This window comes from Pseudophryne corroboree, chromosome 4 (assembly GCF_028390025.1).
Source record: "Pseudophryne corroboree isolate aPseCor3 chromosome 4, aPseCor3.hap2, whole genome shotgun sequence".
Lineage (NCBI taxonomy): Eukaryota > Metazoa > Chordata > Amphibia > Anura > Myobatrachidae > Pseudophryne > Pseudophryne corroboree.
Window position 1 is genome coordinate 754146421 of NC_086447.1, and position 22972 is coordinate 754169392.

A 22972-nucleotide genomic window follows, 5' to 3' on the forward strand; every position below is an offset into this window, starting at 1 on the left:
CCTCTGTGCATCTCGCATATATAGTAATGCATCCTTTAAATGCTCTATAGTTAATAATATACTGTCCCTATCCAGGGTATCAATATTTTCAGTCAGGGAATCCGACCAAGCCACTCCAGCGCTGCACATCCAGGCTGAGGTGATCGCTGGTCGCAGTATAACACCAGTATGTGTGTATATATCCTTTAAGATATTTCCCAGCCTTCTATCAGCTGGTTCCTTGAGAGCGGCCGTATCAGGAGACGGTAACGCCACTTGTTTTGATAAGCGTGTGAGCGCCTTATCTACCCTAGGGGGTGTTTCCCAACGTGCCCTAACCTCTGGCGGGAAAGGGTATAGTGCCAATAATTTATTAGAAATCAGCAGTTTTTTATCGGGGGAAACCCACGCTTTATCACACACCTCATTTAATTTATCTGACTCAGGAAAAACCACTGGTAGTTTTTTCACACCCCACATAATACCCTTTTTTGTGGTACATGTAGTGTCAGAAATGTGCAATGCCTCCTTCATTGCCGTGATCATGTAACGTGTGGCCCTACTGGACATTACGTTTGTCTCGTCACCGTCGACACTGGATTCAGTATCCGTGTCAGGGTCTGTGTCGACCATCTGAGGTAACGGGCGTTTTAGCGCCCCTGACGGTGTCTGAGACGCCTGAACAGGCACTAATTGATTTGTCGGCTGTCTCATGTCGTCAACAGTTTTTTGCAAAGTGCTGACATTGTCACGTAATTCTTTAATTACTACCATCCAGTCAGGTGTCGACTCCCTAGGGGGTGACATCACTAACACAGGCAATTGCTCTGCTTCCACATCATTTACCTCCTCATACATGTCGACACAAACGTACCGACACCCAGCACACACACAGGGAATGCTCTGATAGAGGACAGGACCCCACTAGCCCTTTGGTGAAACAGAGGGAGAGTTTGCCAGCACACACCAGAGCGCTATATATATACAGGGATAACCTTATATAAGTGTTACTCCCTGTTATAGCTGCTGTATTTATATATTAGCTGCCAATAGTGCCCCCCTCTCTGTTTTACCCTGTTTCTGTAGTGCAGGACTGCAGGGGAGAGTCAGGGAGCCGTCCTTCCAGCGGAGCTGTGAAAGAAAATGGCGCTTGTGTGCTGAGGAGAAAGGCTCCGCCCCCTTCACGGCGGCCTTTTCTCCTGCTTTTTTCAGGAAACTGGCAGGGGATAAATGCATCCATATAGCCCAGGAGCTATATGTGATGCATTTTTTTTTAGCCATATAAGGTTTTTATATCGTTTACATTGCGTCTCAGGGCGCTCCCCCCCAGCGCCCTGCACCCTCAGTGACCGGAGTGTGAAGTGTGCTGAGAGCAATGGCGCACAGCTGCAGTGCTGTGCGCTACCTTATTTGAAGACAGGAACGTCTTCTGCCGCCGCTTTCTCCGGACCTCTTCGCTCTTCTGGCTCTGTAAGGGGGCCGGCGGCGCGGCTCCGGGACCCATCCAGGCTGAACCTGTGATCGTCCCTCTGGAGCTAATGTCCAGTAGCCAAAAAGCCCAATCCACTCTGCAGTCAGGTGAGTTCGCTTCTTCTCCCCTTAGTCCCACGATGCAGTGAGCCTGTTGCCAGCAGGACTCACTGAAAATAAAAAACCTATTTAAACTTTTACTTCTAAGCAGCTCAGGAGAGCCACCTAGCTTGCACCCTTCTCGTTCGGGCACAAAAATCTAACTGAGGCTTGGAGGAGGGTCATAGGGGGAGGAGCCAGTGCACACCAGCTAGTCTAAAGCTTTTACTTTTTGTGCCCAGTCTCCTGCGGAGCCGCTATTCCCCATGGTCCTTACGGAGTTCCCAGCATCCACTAGGACGTCAGAGAAACAAAGGTTTCACTATCTCAGTCTCACACAAAGAATTACGTATTTCTTAATATTCCGTATTTCGTAATAATAAGATTTTACTTACTGGTAAATCTATTTCTCGTAGTCCGTAGTGGATGCTGGGGACTCCGTAAGGACCATGGGGAATAGACGGGCTCCGCAGGAGACAGGGCACTCTAAGAAAGAATTAGGAATACTGGTGTGCACTGGCTCCTCCCTCTATGTCCCTCCTCCAGACCTCAGTTAAGGAAACTGTGCCCGGAAGAGCTGACAGTACAAGGAAAGGATTTTGGAATCCAGGGTAAGACTCATACCAGCCACACCAATCACACCGTATAACTCGTGATAAACTTACCCAGTTAACAGTATGAACAACAACAGAGCATCAGATAACCCTGATGCAACCATAACATAACCCTTATTTAAGCAATAACTATATACAAGTATTGCAGAAGAAGTCCGCACTTGGGACGGGCGCCCAGCATCCACTACGGACTACGAGAAATAGATTTACCGGTAAGTAAAATCTTATTTTCTCTAACGTCCTAGTGGATGCTGGGGACTCCATAAGGACCATGGGGATTATACCATAGCTCCCAAACGGGCGGGAGAGTACGGATGACTCTGCAGCACCGAATGAGCAAACACAAGGTCCTCCTCAGCCAGGGCATCAAACTTGTAGAACTTTGCAAAAGTGTTTGAACCTGACCAAGTAGCCGCTCGGCAAAGCTGTAATGCCGAGACCCCTCGGGCAGCCACCCAAGTAGAGCCCACCTTCCTTGTGGAGTGGGCTTTTACTGATTTTGGAAGCGGCAATCCAACCGCAGAATGAGCCTGCTGAATCGTGTTACAGATCCAGCGAGCAATAGTTTGCTTTGAAGCAGGAGCACCCAGCTTGTTGGATGCATACAGGATAAACAGCGACTCCGTTTTCCTGACTCTAGCCGTTCTGGCTACATAAATCTTCAAAGCCCTGACTACATCCAGTAACTCGGAATCCTCCAAGTCACGAGTAGCCACAGGCACCACAATAGGTTGGTTCATATGAAAAGATGACACCACTTTTGGCAGAAATTGCGGACGAGTCCGCAATTCTGCCCTGTCCATATGGAAAACCAGATAGGAGCTTTTATGTGACAAAGCCGCCAATTCTGACACACGCCTAGCCGAAGCCAAGGCTAATAGCATGACCACCTTCCACGTGAGACATTTTAACTCCACGTTTTTAAGTGGCTCAAACCAGTGTGATTTCAGGAAACTCAACACCACGTTAAGATCCCAAGGTGCCACTGGAGGGCTGAATATGCAGCACTCCCTGTACAAACGTCTGAACTTCAGGAAGAGAAGCCAGTTCTTTTTGAAAGAAAATGGATAGGGCCGAAATCTGGACCTTAATGGACCCCAATTTTAGGCCCAAAGTCACTCCCGACTGTAGGAAGTGAAGGAAACGGCCCAGCTGGAATTCCTCTGTAGGGGCATTCCTGGCCTCACACCAAGCAACATATTTTCGCCATATACGGTGATAATGTTTTGCGGTCACGTCCTTCCTAGCCTTTATCAGCGTAGGAATAACCTCATCCGGAATGCCTTTCTCCGCTAGGATCCGGCGTTCAACCGCCATGCCGACAAACGCAGCCGCGGTAAGTCTTGGAACAGACAGGGCCCCTGTTGCAACAGATCCTGTCTGAGAGGCAGAGGCCATGGGTCCTCTGTGAGCATTTCTTGCAGTTCCGGATACCAAGTCCTTCTTGGCCAATCCGGAACAATGAGTATTGTTCTCACTCCTCTTTTTCTTACGATTCTCAGCACCTTGGGTATGAGAGGAAGAGGAGGAAATACATAAACCAACTGGAACACCCACGGTGTCACTAGTGCGTCCACAGCTATCGCCTGAGGGTCTCTTGACCTGGCGCAATACCTTTGTAGCTTTTTGTTGAGGCGGGACGCCATCATGTCCACCTGTGGCAGTTCCCATCGATTTGTAATCTGTGTGAAGACTTCTTGATGAAGTCCCCACTCTCCCGGGTGGAGGTCGTGCCTGCTGAGGAAGTCTGCTTCCCAGTTGTCCACTCCCGGAATGAACACTGCTGACAGTGCTTGCACGTGATTTTCCGCCCAGCGAAGAATTCTGGTGGCTTCCGCCATCGCCACCCTGCTTCTTGTGCCACCTTGGCGGTTTACATGAGCCACTGCGGTGATGTTGTCTGACTGAATCAGCACCGGTTGGTTGCGAAGCAGAGGCTCCGCTTGACTCAGAGCGTTGTATATGGCCCTTAGTTCCAGGATATTTATGTGCAGACAAGTCTCCTGAACTGACCACAGCCCCTGGAAATTTCTTCCCTGAGTGACTGCCCCCCACCCTCGGAGGCTCGCATCCGTGGTCACCAGGACCCAGTCCTGTATGCCGAACCTGCGGCCCTCGAGAAGGTGAGCACTCTGCAGCCACCACAGAAGAGACACCCTGGCCCTGGGGGATAGGGTGATCAGCCGATGCATCTGAAGATGTGATCCGGACCACTTGTCCAACAGATCCCACATAAAGGTCCTCGCATGGAACCTGCCGAAGGGAATGGCTTCGTATGATGCCACCATCTTTCCCAGGACTCGCGTGCATTGATGCACCGACACCCATTTCGGTTTTAAGACGTCTCTGACCAGAGTCACGAGCTCCTCTGCCTTCTCCGCCGGGAGAAACACCTTCTTCTGGTCTGTGTCCAGAGTCATGCCCAGGAAGGGCAGACGCGTCGTAGGAATTAGCTGCGCCTTTGGAATATTCAGAATCCAGCCGTGCTGTTGCAACACCTCCCGAGAGTGTGCTACGCTGATCAGTAACTGCTCTCTGGACCTCGCCTTTATGAGGAGATCGTCCAAGTATGGGATAATTGTAACTCCTTGCTTTCGCAGAAGCACCATCATTTCTGCCATTACCTTGGTAAATATTCTCGGTGCCGTGGACAGACCAAACGGCAACGTCTGGAATTGGTAATGACAGTCCTGTACCACAAATCTGAGGTACTCCTGATGAGGTGGATAAATGGGGACATGCAGGTAAGCATCCTTTATGTCCAGAGACACCATAAAATCCCCCTCTTCCAGGCTTGCAATGACCGCCCTGAGCGATTCCATCTTGTACTTGAACCTTTTCAGGTAAATGTTCAGGGATTTTAAATTCAATATGGGTCCGACTGAACCGTCCGGTTTCGGTACCACAAACATTGTGGAATAGTAACCCCTTCCCTGTTGAGGGTGGGGAACCTTTACCACCACCTGCTGGAGATATAATTTGTGAATTGCCGCTAACACTACTTCCCTTTCTATGGGGGAAGCTGGCAGGGCCGAGTTGAGGTAACGGTGAGGGGGCATCACTTCGAATTTCAGCTTGTATCCCTGAGACACAATCTGTATAGCCCAGGGATCCACTCGTGAGCGAACCTACTAGTGGCTGAAATTTCGGAGATGCGCCCCCACCGCTCCTGGCTCCACTTGTGGAGCCCCAGCGTCATGCGGTGGATTTAGTGGAAGCCGGGGAGGACTTATGTTCCTGGGAACTAGCTGTATTGTGCAGCTTCTTTCCTCTACCCCTGCCTCTGGCAAGAAAAGACGCACCTCGGACTTTCGTGCCTCTTTGCGATCGAAAGGACTGCATTTGGTAATACGGTGCTTTCTTAGGTTGTAAGGGAATATATGGTAAAAATTTTTACTTCCCAGCCGTAGCTGTGGAAACTAGGTCCGAGAGACCGTCCCCAAACAATTCCTCACCCTTGTAAGGTAAAACCTCCATGTGCTTTTTTGAGTCGGCATCACCTGTCCATTGCAGAGTCCACAGGACCCTTCTGGCAGAAATCGACATTGCATTTATTCTAGAGCCCAGTAGGCAAATGTCTCTCTGGGCATCCCTCATATATAGGACAGCGTCTTTTATATGCCCCAGGGTCAGTAATATAGTATCCTTGTCCAAGGTATCAAATTCCTCAGATAGAGTATCTGTCCATGCTGCTACAGCACTACACATCCAGGCCGACGCAATTGCCAGCCTTTGTAGGGTACCTGAATGTGTATAAACGGACTTCAGGATACCTTCCTGCTTTCTATCCGCAGGATCTTTTAGGGTGGCCGTATCCTGTGACGGCAGGGCTACCTTCTTAGATAAGCGTGTCAAAGCTTTGTCTACCCTAGGGAATGATTCCCAGCGTAACCTGTCCGTTGGCGGGAAAGGATACGCCATAAGTAACCGTTTGGAAATCTGCACTTTCCTATCAGGAGAATTCCAAGCTTTTTCACATAACTCATTTAACTCATGTGAAGGGGGAAAAGTCACCTATTGCCTTTTTCCCCCAAACATATAAACCCTCTTGTCAGGGACAGGGTTTTCCTCTGAGATGTGCAATACATCCTTCATTGCTATAATCATGTAGCGGATGGCTTTAGCCATTTTAGGCTGCAACTTTGCATCATCACCATCGACACTGGAGTCAGAATCCGTGTCAATATCTGTGTCAACAATTTGGGATAGTGGGCGCTTCTGAGACCCTGACGGCCTCTGCGCTGTAGGATCAGGCATGGGTTGAGACCCTGACTGTCCCAAGGCTTCAGCTTTATCCAACCTTTTATGCAAGGAGTTTACATTATCATTTAACACCTTCCACAGATCCATCCAATCAGGTGTCGGCGCCGTCGGCGGAGACACCACATTCATTTGCACCTGCTCTGTTTCCACATAGCCTTCCTCGTCAAACATGTCGACACAAGCGTACCGACACACCACACACACAGGGGATGCTCTATTTGAGGACAGAACCCCCACAAGGCCCTTTGGAGAGACAGAGAGACAGTATGCCAGCACACACCCCAGCGCTATATGACCCAGGAATTACACAGTAACTTAGTGTTTACCCAGTAGCTGCTGTATACACTGATTTTGCGCTAAATTTATGTGCCCCCCCTCTCTTTTTACCCTCTTTCTACCGTGAGTCTGCAGGGGAGAGCCTGGGGAGCTTCCTCTCAGCGGAGCTGTGGAGAGAAAATGGCGCTGGTGAGTGCTGAGGAAGAAGCCCCTCAGCGGCGGGCTTCTGTCCCGCGATTTTGTGTAAAATAATGGCGGGGGCTCATGCATATATACAGTGCCCAACTGTATATATGCTCTTTTATGCCAAGAGGTACTTAATTGCTGCCCAGGGCGCCCCCCCCTGCGCCCTGCACCCTACAGTGACCGGAGTGTGTGGGTTTAATGTGGGAGCAATGGCGCACAGCTGCAGTGCTGTGCGCTACCTCATATGAAGACTGGAGTCTTCTGCCGCCGCTTTCGAAGTCTTCTTGCTTCTCACGCCGGCTTCTGGCTCTGCGAGGGGAACGGCGGCGCGGCTCCGGGATCGAATGACCAAGGGTGCGTTCCTGTGTTCGATCCTTCTGGAGCTAATGGTGCTTCTCTCCCCTCAGTCCCACGTAGCAGAGAGCCTGTTGCTAGCAGATCTCTCTGAAAATAAAAAATCCTAACAATATACTTTCTTATTAGCAAGCTCAGGAGAGCTCACTAAAGTGCACCCAGCTCTGACCGGGCACAGATTCTAACTGAGGTCTGGAGGAGGGACATAGAGGGAGGAGCCAGTGCACACCAGTATTCCTAATTCTTTCTTAAAGTGCCCTGTCTCCTGCGGAGCCTGTCTATTCCCCATGGTCCTTACGGAGTCCCCAGCATCCACTAGGACGTTAGAGAAATATGGAAATGGGATACTCATCCTGTACTGACGTTTTCATTAAACTAGACGAGAAATGACTGAAAGAGCCAGAAGCTTTACTCGTGAACTGCTTTATAGCTGCAATAGTGCAACTGCAAAAATTACTTCACAGATGTTTTGTACCAGACTTGGGAGGCTCTGTGAGAAGATCAGACAGGCAGAGTGCAGGGAATATAGAGTATGGACAGTAGATGCATTCAGTCATAACACATAAGACATCATTCTAGAACATGACAACTGTGGTCAATAACAGAGAAAACCTCTATGGTTTATGGATCTATGCACTACAATTACCTTTAGTGTTACCCCAATGACGTTAATGGCATCAGTAACCTGAGGGTGATTGGTATGCTCCATCAGCTCTTCACAGATCCACACTCCAAGGCAGCAGATCGCAATGCATCTTAAGGCACAAAACAGCACATATAAGATAATAGCAATAATCATATTGAAATAAGGGAAGATGTCCTCATATTACTGATAAAAGTAGACTCAATATTGAATTGGTGGTTTATGTACAGTAAATAAAAAGACACTGAAGCACCACACAGTAGTAACTTGAAACCTTCTATACAGTAAGTTACATATGTGGAAACAATCTATAAAAGTTACTGATGAACTGTAATAGGACATTGTCAAGACTATGTATTTATTAGTTAATATTTCTAGTAATGGTGCCTCATAGTAGGATTTCCAGTAACTTTACACTATAAATCAGGAACCTTAATCTGAGCATGTAAACAACCATAATGAAGTGTTATTAAATATCAAATACACAGGCAAAGGCAAGCCATAACCGCCAGTTACTGCAGGCCTACAAGTATATGTGTGCTGTGTCAGGCACACACGATACTAAAATGGCCCCAATGTGATCACATAATCACCAGACATCCATCTCAAGCTAGAACTTCAGAGTCAGGGTTGTTTTACTAAATGGGCAAACGTGGTATTTGTATGGGGGTCTACCACAAAGGTAATGGACAAGAGAGGACAATAAACAGGTCGGGTATGCGCGACCGGAGGTCAACATGCCTCCACGGGTATCTCGGCAGCAGAATGCCGGCGTGGGGGGCTAGGAGGCGAGCGCTCATCACGCTACTGGTTCTTTTCCCACTCTATGGGTGTCGTGGACACCTGCGAGTGGGAATAGTCCCTGCTAGTCGGCATGCTGTCTGTTGGGATTCTCAGGGTGTGGGACGTACGGGGGAAGTGTTGTGACCGCCGGTCACATAACTACGTCCCCCATAAACAGCTTCTCTCTCAGCCCACAGATGTGTTAAAAAGACCTCTTGTTTTATAAAAAAATAATATGCTATTATTAAGCTAATTGCTTGATATAAAGTGATCCTGATTTACTAAGTGAAATATTAAAATATTAGCCAAAGCAATTAACACACACCAAGTCCTGGCCCTAGGTCTAGCAAAAGGTGAAACCATTTCAGAACCTCTCAAACATTAATCACTACCTTAATCTGCACAAATATCACACAGCATACATTATACCCGGGAAGTGTACTGAAACAAGAAAACCTGATGCACTCTACTTAGGAATACCATACTAAATACATATACAATAGCAAATTATCAGCTATGTTTGCAATAAAGCATTGGGGCCCACTAAAGTCTTAAGGAAGCCCTGTTTTGAGCAAAGCATCTTTTTATATACTATAATTGTACACTTGATCAACATATCAGCAAAGTTTCAGTCCTCAGGACCATAAACAGTTCAAATTTTCCCTGTCACCTAGCAGGTGCACAGGTGTATTCATTACTCACTGGCACATTTTAAAAGATCCACAGGTGAAGCTAATTATTTCACTAGTGATTCTGTGAGGAGACCTGGAAAACATGAATCGCTTGGGGTCCTGAGGACCGAGTTTGAGAACATATGCTGTACATCACAGGTTCTCAAACTCGGTCCTCAGGACCCCACACAGTGCATGTTTTGCAGGTCTCCTCACAGAATCGCAAGTGAAATAATGAGCTCCACATGTGGACCTTTAAAAATGTGTCAGTGAGTAATTAATACACCTGTGCACCTACTGGGTTACCTGCAAAACATGCACTGTGTGGGGTCCTGAGGACCGAGTTTGAGAACCTCTGCTCTACATCATAGGTTCTCAAACTCGGTCCTCAGCACCCCACACAGTGCATGTTTTGCAGGTAACCCAGCAGGTGCACAGGTGAATTAATTACTCACTGACACATTTTTAAAGGTCCATAGGTGGAGCTAATTATTTCACTTGTCATTCTGTGAGGAGACCTGCAAAACATGCACTGTGTGGGGTCCTGAGGACAGAGTTTGAGAACCTGTGTTCTACATTAATAACTAAAATGTACTTATGAGAACCTACTTTTCCACTTACCTGGCCACCTCGTTAGGCTCCTCTCTGGCATTCTTCAGCAATACATTAATTAAATAGATCTAGAAAGGAAATTTGCATTGCATTACATTACTTTTAAAAGGCCAACTCTGCGGCTGGCTGGCCTGGCATACAGTATTTAGATTAAGTGTCCCTCATTTACTTTTATGCTATTATTAGGTAAACCAACTGGACAGTTAAGAAAAAATAAATAAATACATACATACATAGCTTGATACATATACAAGTTGGGGGGGGGGGGGTTTGGAGAAAGAAAGAGAGGAGGAGATTTAGGGATCTATTTACTAAACCTTGGATGGAGATAAGGTCGCTGGAGATAAAGTACCAGCCAATCAGCTCCTAACTGTCATTTTTCAAACACAGCCTGTGGAATAGCAGTTAGGAGGCGATTGGCTGGTACTTTATCTCCAGCGACATTATCTCCATCCAAGGCTTAGTAAATAGAGGTATTTAAGTATTAATATGAATTAACGTTTTGCATGAAAAGAAACTCTAGAATATAAAGCTTAATATTTATGGAAGACAAATCAGATAAATAATGCAAATATTGGGGCCCTTGCATAAATGCATACATACATACATACATTTCTAAGCAAGTGTAAAAAGTCTCTCTACTTTGGAAAAACTCTGCCCATTTGAAAATAAAGGAAATCTATCCAAATTTACTCACACAACTTCTCAGAAATTTTTTTAAACCAAGTTGACAAAGCTAGTTTGTGTGGAATTGTGGGTTAGCAAGATTTCTCCTTCGGTTTCAGAAGCTGGCATAATTTGCACAGGGTGCCACAGGCATTTAACACCTTTCATACCTTAATGTCTTTGTCGTCTATGATGATGTCATTTACCCCACCAGACGACTCTAACAAGGGCACATCTTTATACATGTTTGGGAAGCAAACGAGCGACCCAAGAATTATCTGTGCTTCCAATCGTGGAGCCTAGAAAAGTAAAAAAAATATTTCAATATGCCAGTTTACCATATCTAGGTACAGAGCATAACTGAGATACTTCGATACCCTGCAAATACTGCCGGACTGTAGTCACGTCTTACAGCACTGATAAATCACTTCTTCAAACGATGGTTTAGATCAGCGATTCTCAGTCCCCAAGGCAGCTCATTTGCATTATTGGTACTCCCAGCATTTGTTAAGCAAAACATTTACAGTATAATTAATATATTTTCTCTTAGATAAAATGTTTAGGTGCCATTGTAAATAAAAGCAATAAACTTAAAAAAAAACAATCAAAAGAAGAGAATGAATTGTACATATTTCTTTTAAAGGAATACATTAATAAATGTTATCATCAGTGACGTACTGTGATGCAGAAGGGTAGGGATTCCAAGAACACTGTTAGCTTATGTCCTTCATTACCACCTGGATGCCACACCCTTCCATTACAGAAAAAGTTTCAAGAATCCCTGTATGACACCGCCAAGTATCCTCTGGGTTACTAGTACCCCAGGTTGAGAACTACTGGTTTAGAGGAAGAACCGAGTCACGTGATCAGGTCACATGGTGTGATTAAACCTATGTGACTGGTGGGCTTATGTCCAATGAATTGCGACATAGGAACTAATACAAGCTGCCGGACGCTCGCACGTAGTGCCGATCACGTGACCGGAGAAAGTCACGTGACCGGAACAAGTCACGTGACCGAGTCACGTGATCAGGTCACATGGGGTGATTAAACCTATGTGAAGACACACATACATGCGGTCATGTGACCTATACATATGTAAACAGGAAGTGTTCCTGTATTTTGCAATACATCTCCTTTTATATTAACCAAAGTTATTAGCTTTATGAATATACATTTGTCTCCACTACATACAAGCAATCTAAACTGGATATGGTTTTGTTTTATGGTTTATTGAGATATCTAAAATCGATCTCAGCTGTTTTCAATGGGCAATTAGCACAGCCTTTAAAAAGGGCATCCACACAGAGGGCACACATACCTTGAAAAAGCTGTGAATACAGCGAAACGCGTTGGTTCTGAGGAGCCGTATACCACTGGAATCACTTTTGGAACCTGGAAACCAGCCTAGAAGTCCACCAGCAAATTGGGAAAAATAGCGGATGTCCACAAGGCACAGAAAGATCCAACAATCTGACAGGACGCACCTCAGTCCGGATCAAACATCATAAAGATCGGCCTTTTTCATTTGGACCTTATCTGCTAGCACTGCAAACTGCTCCCTAGGACTGTGGCTACTATTCCAAGGACTTGCACCAGTGTACCCATTCGGCTTCCTCGTGTGGTAATTTATCAAACAAAAATTGCTGTGCCTGCCCTATATATATATATTTTTATATATTTTTACTTTTTATTGACAAAGTATTGTCCCCCTCCTTTTTTTTATATATGAATTTAATTGTTGCAACAATGTTTTATAATAAATTGTGATTATTAATTTCCCATATCCAGTTTTTTGTTAGCGCTGTATACACTTATACTCAATACTATTTACCCAGGGACTAACTATCCCTTTAAAACAGCAGCTGAAAAGGATAAGCATATCCTCTTAACAGCGCCGGACTAATTACCTTGGTAATTTTTTTTTTTTTAGAGGAAGAATACTGTATGAAAACTTCTGTTGTGTGTGATGATGAACTATAAGTGTACATTGCTTGAGTTCCCAGTTTACCCCACTTACCAAAAGGACTGCTAACACATATATACTAACACAGTGAATTACACAAACTGTGATAGCAGATGCATTATCCAGAGATGTAGGATAGTTCAAGTATTCCTAATCATTCATGGACAGCCTTGGTAACTTGTGGGGCAGATGTATTAAGGCTGGAGAAGTGAAAAAGCAGTGAAAAGTGCAAAGTGATAACGCACCAGCCAAACAGCTCTTAACTGTCAATTTACATAATGCAGCACTATCACCTTACACTTAGCACTGCTTTATCACTTCTTTATCCCTTCTTCATGTTAATACATCTGCCCTGTGTGGTGTATAATATTCGGGAAGTTCTAGGTGTTTACTGAACAAACCTTTCAGTCTCTCTCAAGAGATTACTGGCAGCTCGTACCGCAGCGGCTTCTAGCACACCATTCTCCATATGACATCATGTCATTAATGCTGAATGCCACATGCTGGGGTTATTGCACTAACCGGAAAGGCTGTGCTCACGCAGAATACATCACACAAATAATCAGCCATAACCAAACAGAAACCTTCACATTTAGCAGCCTTTTCATAGCTTAAGTGTTTTCTCCTTTTAATATGAAGCTTATGGAGGAACTGAAATTGATGCCGATAAATATGTTTAAATCCCACTGCTCTAAGTGTAAGATTCACGTGAAGCCATCCCACTAAATCACTGAATCAGTAATTAACTGACTACAGAATAGAAAACTAGCCATTAATGTGCCCATGAATACATTCTGATATATATATATATATATATATATATATATATATATATATATATATACACATATATATATACACACACACACACACACACACACATATATGTCTCGGGTGAGACGCCTCAGCCGGTAGTGCGTCATGCAGGTCCTTCAAGGAGGGGAGTTGGCAGCTGTGTGACATGCACGGTGTGGTGGGCTTCTTATAGGGGTAAGTGTACACGTATTTTATGTATGCTGTGGTGTGATCTTGACAAGTGAGGTTACACCCTGAAATGTTTATTCTCAATACATCAGATCTTTGGATATTATACATCTCTGAGTGCTGTTCCTGCTTTTTGTATGTGCATGTTTCCACTAAACAGGGCACCAGGCCATTATTGGATTGACTATTTGAGTGTCAGATCCGATTGATGTGTGTGTGTGTGTGTGTGTGTGTGTGTGTGTGTGTGTGTGTGTGTGTGTGTGTGTGTGTGTGTATTTATTGGAAACTAACGTTTGCACCAGTGACGTGCGGTGGGGCAGGTGAGAAAGAGCCTTTCCTGTTATAGTTACGTTAGTGCCAGAGTTTTTACTGTATAAAGTATATGAAAAATACAAAGAATATGTTAGAAATGTCTTCATTGCATTATTCCAGTGGTTCTCAAACTCGGTCCTCAGGACCCCACACAGTGCATGTTTTCCAGGTAACCCAGCAAGTGCACAGGTGTATTAATTACTCACTGACACATTTTAAAAGGTCCACAGGTGGAGCTAATTATTTCACTTGTGATTTTGTGAGGAGACCTGCAAAACATGCACCGTGTGGGGTCCTGAGGACCGAGTTTCAGAACCTGTGCATTATTCTAATCATTTTTATAGCCAAAACTCTGGAGTAAAAAGTCTATGGCAGGTGAGGCAGTGCCTCCCCTACCTATCTATTCTACACATCTCTGATCAAAACTCTGCAAATTTCCAGGAGTTTATACTGCTGCACCCTGTGTATAATGCCCACATGCACCATTTGTCTCATATATTGCACGTAAATCTGGCTCTGGTGCTAGACACTGCCTCCTCAGCCATTTACCTCACCGCAAGTCCCTGGTTTGCACGTGGCTTCGCTTGCATGGATGTGTGTTATTGCTCAGTGGAACTACAAAGACAGTAGTGCCATCTAATATTGTGATGTATATTTTATATTGTACACGTTGATCACAAAATTTCTTTGTAATCAATATTTGCAGTTTTACCTTTAGGGATTAACACAAAAAGATGCTTGGGGCTACCGTGAGCAAGCCACATAAAGCTACATATGGGTGAAGCAGCTGGTCCTGAGATCTAAGCATGAAGCCCTGAGTGTTTGCCCATGTGACTTGTTGATCGTCATAGTGAAGAAGATGCTTACAGGAGACTGTAGGTGCTTGAAATGAAAAGGAAAATTGTTGGGGAAAAGGGGTATACAGATGTGTCCTTACACATCTTTGATCTAAAAGGCTGCATGGCGTTGTCAGTGTTCCAGTACCATTTTTTGTTTTACTACTATTCGCAGGAGCCTGCTTACACACACTCCTGCAAACGCCACTGACAAAAACTACTGCTAAGAACGGTTAGTGGGAGTATAGCTCCCCACTACCCATTCCTACTAAGTGCCACTGGCTCCCCATCTTATATTGAGCATTTCTTCCCTGCTGCTGCCCATAGTCTTTACTTCAACTAAGTAGTAGGCGTGTGCGTACGCATGCTCCCGCTATGGTACACAATGGGGGGGGGGGTATGCAATTAGCTCAGTTTTTTATCGCAAAATGGAATTTGCCCTATGCAATAGCAGGGCCGGATTTTCGACTAGGCGAAAAATGCGTCAGAGGCGGAAAACACATGGATTGGCAAATCCACATGTTTTCTGTTGAAAACGTAGGCCATTTCTGCCGATTTTGAGGCATTTTTCGCCAATGCCTTCGCACTTAAAAACAAAACAAAAACAAAGGTGAAATGGCATTATCAAAAATGCCTTCAAAACAGAAGAAAACGGCCTCTAATTGAATACTCAGTGGGACGAATTCATTAGCTTCCCGAAATGATTGGAGCTAATTGCATACACCCCTATGCCGGGAAATACAGCCTGTGATGTGAAAGATGCAAGAGGACACATCTGTAAGTGGTATAAACACAGTCACATCTCGTTAGCTCTCCAAAGGAACCTAATTAAGATTCTGTCACTTAAAGTCGGGTTCCGCTGCATAACTTGAGCGGAGTCAAGTTCCGCAGAAGCATGATCAGAACACCCCCTTTTTAGTGCACCGAGTGTCAAGCATCTGTTTTTTTTCTGTATTGCTCCCCTCCCTAATGTCACATAGAGATCACACATACCTAAGTTTCTTTCTAGGTCACTAAGCTATACAGTACATTAGCGAAAATGCAACCCAAATTCATCCAGTCATTTTTGAATGATGCCGGAATGAACAGAGAAACAGATAGACAACATTTTCCGTCTCTATAGTTGATAAACAGTCCCTAGAAGAATATTTCTAAAAAAAAAAACAATAGCTATGTAGAAATTAGAGATGTGCGGCGGGCACTTTTCGTGTTTTGTGTTTTGGTTCTAATTCCATTTTCGTGTTTTGGTTTTGGCTTGGTTTTGCCAAAACCATCCTTTCGTGTTTTGGATTTGAATCTGGATGATTTTTTTTAAAACATAAAAACAGCTAAAATCACAGAATTTGGGCGTAATTTTGCTCCTACAGTATTATTAACCTCAATAACAATCATTTCCACTCATTTCCAGTCTATTCTGAACGCCTCACAATATTGTTTTTAGGCCTAAAAGTTGCACCAAGGTAGCTGCATGACTAAGCTAAGCGACACAAGTGTGCGGCAGAAACACCTGGCCCATATAGGAGTGGCACTGCAGTTGCAGACAAGATGGCACTATTCAAAAACTAGTCCCCAAACAGCACATGATGCAAAGAAGAAAAAGAGGTGCAATTAGGTAGCTGGATGGCCAAGCTAAGCGACACAAGTGTGCGGAACTAACACCTGGCCCATCTAGGAGTGGCACTGCAGTGTCAGACAGGATGGCAGATTTAAAAAATAGGCCCCAAACAGCACATGATGCAAAGAAGAAAAAGAGGTGCAATGAGGTAGCTGTATGACTTAGCTAAGCGACACAAGTGTGCGGCACAAACACCTGGCCCATGTAGGAGTGGCACTGCAGTGGCAGACAGGATGGCGGATTTAAAAAATAGGCCCCAAACAGCACATGGACATATAGAAACAAACAGCAGTGGACATATAGCAGCAGCGTATATCGTCACTGGAATTACTGATGACACAGGACACTACCACTGGTCTGATGCAGCCCAACAGGTTGTTATAATTGTTATACTGCAGCAGTGGATATATATAGCAGCAGCGTATATCGTCACTGGAATTACTGATATATATACTGGAATTACTGATATATGGCAGCAGAGAACACCAACACTGTGAATGGCTGGACTGATACAGCACAATACACTGACTACACTGGACTGGTCTGCACAACACAGCACCACTTTACAGCTACACTGGATATATGGACTGGACTGAGCAGCACAACACTTGTCACCCCACTTTCCTGCCTCAATAAACAGGCACTGAGCACACTGAATACACGTCCTCTCACTCTCCGAGACTGGAGTGAAACTGGCCGCGACGCGTGGCTCCTTATATGGAATCCAAATCCCGCGAGAATCCGACAGCGGGATGATGACATTTTGCAGAGTTCGGGTTTCCGAGTCAAGAGGGAAAATCCGAGCCTGGCTCGGATCCGGACTCGGAAGGCAAAGTAGAAATACAAACCTTGCAGTTCTATAGTATGTATAGATGATCACCCAGAAACAGATTCTTCAAATGTCAGGACGATCCTTTACCATCATTGATTTACTATGTCTAGCAAATTCTCCATATACAGGAATATCGGGGAATCTCAGGCACCCAGCAAAGTACATATAGCAGTGCGCAGATTTTTTCTGAATTAAATCTTATGCAAACATCCATGTAACTCATAATCAATGAAAATGAATACACTTTCCGCACTAGAGCATGACGAAAGAATTGTATTAAGACACCGCAGAGCCTGCCTGGGCATATATGTAGTTTAGATACATCTACTTCTAATCAGCGGGCTCAGATTTGATTTTATTTCCGGTTAGCCATTTTCCTAATAATTATTTCTGCAGCGTGGTAGAATGGGCAAGTGCCTGAGATGACAGTGGCTGATTACAAGTAGTACTTATGCTGGGAATTATTCTTCCCACGAGACACAATTAACCTTTCCTTGGTCTGAGAGATTGTTTTTTTGTTCCCTTTACATCCCCCACCCTTAGTACCCACAGCTGATTACCTCATGTTATTCTCATACTCTTCAGTCAGTAATACAGAGTGATAAAGAGAAACTAAAAATAGTACGGCTTAAGATGCTGTGAGATTAATGGAACTTTATGAGCAGAAAAACAGAAGGAATGTTGCAACTGCTTCATTCTCTCAATCATATTCTGTCCATTTCGCTGAACAGTACATTCTCCCTCAGAACCTCACAAATTGCTACAGACAAGACGACCAAGCATACTTGGATAGCTTCTTATTCTCCAAGGATATATTTTCTGACATATTCTATTTGCAGCAAGCGCTCACAAATAATAAGGAAAGTAGAAGATTATCCCTGCTAGATTTTATTTCTTGTACTGAATGCGGATTTCTTAAGAAACAAAAAAAAATAGATGATAAAATATCAACTGATTCCCATGGCCAAAAGTAAATGTTCCCAAAGGAGTGTGACTTGCCCACTTACCCCCACACAGGCACAAGTAAAGCTACCACTTGTTAGATTGGTCTGAAGTTATTTGGACAGTTTGGACCGTCAGACTTAGGTGGGTATTCAATTTGTGCAGTCGTTATGACCAGTCGAAAAAAATGCACTTTTCCCCATTTATATGTCGAATTTACATTCGACCTATTCAATGCCCGTGCCTTTTCTTCGATTGGTCGAAAAATCAGACGCTGGCGAAAACCACATGTATCTGCAAATTCGCCGCTGATACATGTGTTTTGGCGAATTCGCGGGCGTTTTGGTCTGTTTTGGTGTAATTTTCGCTCATGCCGATTCCAAGAAAGAAAAAAAAGTGAAACGGCATGGGCGAAAATTTATTAAAACCGGGCGAAAATGCCTGCAATTGAATACCGTGTCGAACTAGTACCGTTTTTTCGACCAGTCGAAAAAACAGCACTTAATTGAATACCCACCTTAATCTCGAAAACCAACTCTAATCTTAATGCACAAAGTGATTTAATGTAAAAAGTCAACTTGTAATATATGTAAATATAGAAATACCTTCCAGGAATGCTAGATGCCTAAATGTATTGTAAGTAGCCAACTAAAAACAAAACAAAAAAAACAGACCAATAGCACAGGTCCCATGGTCCATTGGTATTGCTTTCTAACAGTTATCGATCACTGTACAAGCACATAAGCTAGTAAAATGTGATACTGCACCACACAAAGACATCTGTCTTTGTAAATCCCCTAACGCAGTCCACACCCATCACAGTGTGGCTGCCTGACCCAATCAGAGAATGAACAAATCTGTCCTAGAAGAATTGATGCTGTTCTGAAGGCAAACGGTGGTCACACCAAATATTGATTTGATTTAGATTACTACTCTGTTCATCCACTTTGCATTTTGCTAATTGATAAAAAAATAAACTATTAACACTTCTGTTTCTGAAAGCAATCTTGTTTTGCAGCATTTTTTCCACAGCTGCCTAAAAAACTTTTGCACAGTACTATGCAATACAGTGTGTATATATATACATATATATACATACACACACATATGCATGTATATGGGTATTTCATGTATAGAATTATTAAAAATATAGTATAAAGATACCTTCTGGCTACATGTATAAGCTGTATATGAAATATAAATGCATTTCATGCTTAGACTTGGGTTCCATCCCCAAGATATCTCTTTATAGTATGCAATATTCCAAATTAAGGAAAATCCAAAATCCAAAACACTTCTGGTCTCAAGCATTTTGGAAATGGGAGACTCAACCTGTGGGTTTTTTTTTTTTTAATACTATGTTCAATAATTACTTCTGGGGAATCTGCACAGTCACTAAACGACAATGATTGGCTGTTCCATATTAAAAAAAATAAAGTAAAAAAAATAAAATAAAGTAAAATCATTCATTAAATTCCATCAGGACTGAACTTTTTGACTATTTTTTCCATTCATGAAGTTTCCTTTACATTTAAAAATCAATCTTTCTAAAAATGCAGCATTAGTTTGAAGGTATTTCCCTCTCCCAAGTCATCTGATAAAGTTAAAGCTGCCTCTATCCCTGAGCAGAGCACAGATATCTGCCTGTAACACCTGGCCCAGAACAGCAGCACCTTTCTGAACCTTGGCATTTTCAATTCACCTTTATTGAACAAAGCTAATGAGGCTGTGAAACCAAAGTCTACACAGTTCATACCACAATATTAATTCAGCTACGATTTCTTAAACTTCAGCTCTTTTGATGAAACACCTCTGCAACATCAGTGTGTCATCCTATCCTACAATCTCACACATCAGCTGCCCTGGCATCTTCCCCCCAGAGACCAGTTTCACTTTGCACTAATGAGTTAACACCTGTTAGAGTGGAGAAATCTGAACCTTGTTAGCGGACTGGGCTCTCTCCTGAGAGTGTGCAGGAGGAGCATTGTCATACTTACCTCCAACATGTCTGTACTGAGAACCCTGGCCGCAGCTGTGATAAAGTCTCCCATCAGCATTGTGTACCCAGGCAAACCGAGAAAGAAGAAACTGGAGGAACAGTGCTTAACGATTGTGTTCACAATATCCTACAAAAGAGAGAGACAACCATTTTTTAACTTGCTAAATTCCACTTTGTCATTAAACCATTAACAACACTGCATATATGAAGACAAAGCATATGCAATAGAGAAAAAAGGATACAATGTAATAAGTACAGTTGTATAAAGGAGAGAGTTTTCTCTAAAGACTAGCCAAGTTTTCAAAGACGCAATAAGCCATTGAGGGGCCCATTTATCAATAAACATGCAGCATATTCCTCGAATTCCAACGTTTTCAGGGGACAGCCGCAAATGTTAAATATCACCCAAATGTATGACATGGAGACTACAGCAGATAGAGTTCGGACAGATCTGCTTCGATCAGTTCATTTCCAACAGCAGCTGCAGTCTCCATAGGTTTCTATGGGGGATGTGATGGTGTCAGAATTAATTAACGAGGTCCGGAAAGCAAAGGAGTCTGGCCCCTCCATCTGAAGATGGGAGTTAGCCTGTTGTAGCTAATGGGCTACACTTTGCAAACTTGCCCCGATACCTCTTTCATACCAAAAACTGCGTGACTTACCCGGGAATACGGTCCCGGGATCATGCAGGGACATTCCCGGGTTAGGCGCCCTTCATACCGCAGTCAGCAGCCCAGCATATTGCCGGTTTGCTGACATCAGCAGTGACACGGCGGGGGCGGGGCTAGAGATCACAGGATCTCCAAGCGCCGCCCGTACATAGAGAGTGAACGGGAACTGTGGCGCACTGATCCGGCTCCCGTTCACATCGCAGAGTGAGCCAATTTGAACACGGGTTCAACCCTGCTCAAGAGCAGGGATGAAATACCAAATCACTGGACCCGGTATTTCAACCCCGGCACCCTTTCATACCGCACATGAACGTTCATGTTCCAAAAACCCATGTTCAGAGGTGCTGGTGTGAAAGGGGTATCCTGGAGCCCATGTCCCTGTGTGTTTTCATTCATACATTCCAAAGGTATAATTGCATATTGCTATGCTATTTTAGATGCTATACATACTATAGCAGCCAATCAGACAATTGTTTGAGTGTGTAACTTGTACTAGACCAGAGGTTCCCAAACTGTGTGCCGTGGCTCCCTGGGGTGCCTCGGGACACTTGCAGGGGTGCCCTGGGTTGGTGGTCCAGGACCAATTCAAATTATTCATGGTCAAAATAATAGGCAAAACCAGTGCTGGTGGCTGCCAGTCATAAAATATGTGGCCAAACAGAAGCAAATCTTGTCCCTCACCACACAACTGACCCTAAGGATGACATATAAACGCGATATATTTCAAGTAATATTTCTTTCTAAATTTCTCAATAAGAAATTTTTGGCCTACGGGTGCCGTGAAGAAAATTCTGATATTCTAGGGCGCAGTGATTCAAAAAAGTTTGGAAACCACTGTACTAGACTGAATAATGTTAAAAGTTTAGTCTGTATGGATTACTGCATTTCCTTACTTAATAAACCCCCTGGAGCATAGGGTCAGGATTTATGTGCTTAATCAGAATTATAATTATGGATATGCTATACCAACAATGAAAATTGTACTGTATAAAGCAATCATAGCAAAGTTGCTACTGTTATCCACGAAAACAAATTCAAATAGCCGCAAACAAATCTTTGCTATTCAAATGAAAATCTGTGTTGGCGCGGATTTTTAGTTTGCAGCTCCAGTCTAGGTGAATAGAAGGGAAAAATACTTGTTTTAATGTAAAAATGATAGGACATAGTGCAATACTTTGGGACACCCCTTTCTATGAATAAAAGTTTTTTTTCAAGGGTATTAAAAAAGAAAATACGGCCAATAAAGACAATTTTCATGACATTCTCAACAAAAAATGTTTTTTTAAAAATGGGTTAAATAATGTGGGGAAGGTGTTGAATCGACGGGAAAGGGTTATTTGAATGTGTTCATTTCTTCAAAAGTAATACCCTACAGAACTATATGAGGGGCTGTAATTAAAATTGGGCTTTTCACATTTGAATTGCTCCCCCCTCCCAACAATGAAACTTTAAGTAAAGACTGTAACCATTAGTAAAACTAAAACAAAATAATGCTATTTCTACAATGGGGGTATCCAATTAGCCGCGATCGCAGGTAAAGTTACCACAACAATAGGCCGAAAAAGCTGCTTTTTGGCCTATCCTATTAGTTAATGATAAAAATGGATGACCTGCGATGTGTTAACCAGCGAAAAGTACAAGTAAAAATCGGGAAATCAGCCTGTATCCATAAAAATGACAAAGTGACATATGATAAAAGTATAGAAGTATATTAGAGGGCATAATATAAATATTTTGGAACTTACAAAGGTGTTAAATGGCTGCAATATGTATTTTTTCAAACACTAAGAAATGATAAAAGGCAAGTTTTTTGTGTAAAAAATGCTCTCATTAAATTTGGGGTACATGAGAAAGGGTAAAACTATAAATTTGGGTCAAATAAATGCACTTTTAAAAACCTTGCAAAAATGACCAATTACTCCCACCTGCAAGCCTAAAAACACTTGCCCACTCATAAAGCACCCCAATATAACTGTACCATACCTTGTACCCCAATGGCCATCACTTTGCAGTTTTTCGCCTCAAAACGGACATATTTTTGACTAAATAAAAAAATTAAAAAGCTTCAAAGTACCTAATTAATCTTTGAAGGGGTCCATGGGGTTCTGAATCAATCCCCAACATTTTTATAGAAAAATAGTGATTTTCCTCAAGTTTTCACCTGCTCAGAGTAGGTGAAGATAAATTAGTAATAAACCC

General features: G+C 43.5%; 1 protein-coding gene across 3 annotated transcripts in view; it reads right to left on the reverse strand.

Moving 5' to 3' along the window:
- The window catches only part of RALGAPA2 (Ral GTPase activating protein catalytic subunit alpha 2), a 605428-nt gene that overhangs the window by 297276 nt on the left and 285180 nt on the right, over window positions 1-22972 (reverse strand). For all 3 annotated transcript variants that reach the window (XM_063918174.1, XM_063918175.1, XM_063918177.1), the window contains 4 exons: window positions 20101-20229; window positions 10787-10915; window positions 9960-10018; window positions 7888-7996 (listed from right to left, as the gene is read on the reverse strand). In XM_063918174.1, coding sequence (XP_063774244.1) covers window positions 7888-7996; window positions 9960-10018; window positions 10787-10915; window positions 20101-20229 — 426 coding nt within the window. The remainder of the gene's footprint in view (window positions 1-7887; window positions 7997-9959; window positions 10019-10786; window positions 10916-20100; window positions 20230-22972) is intronic.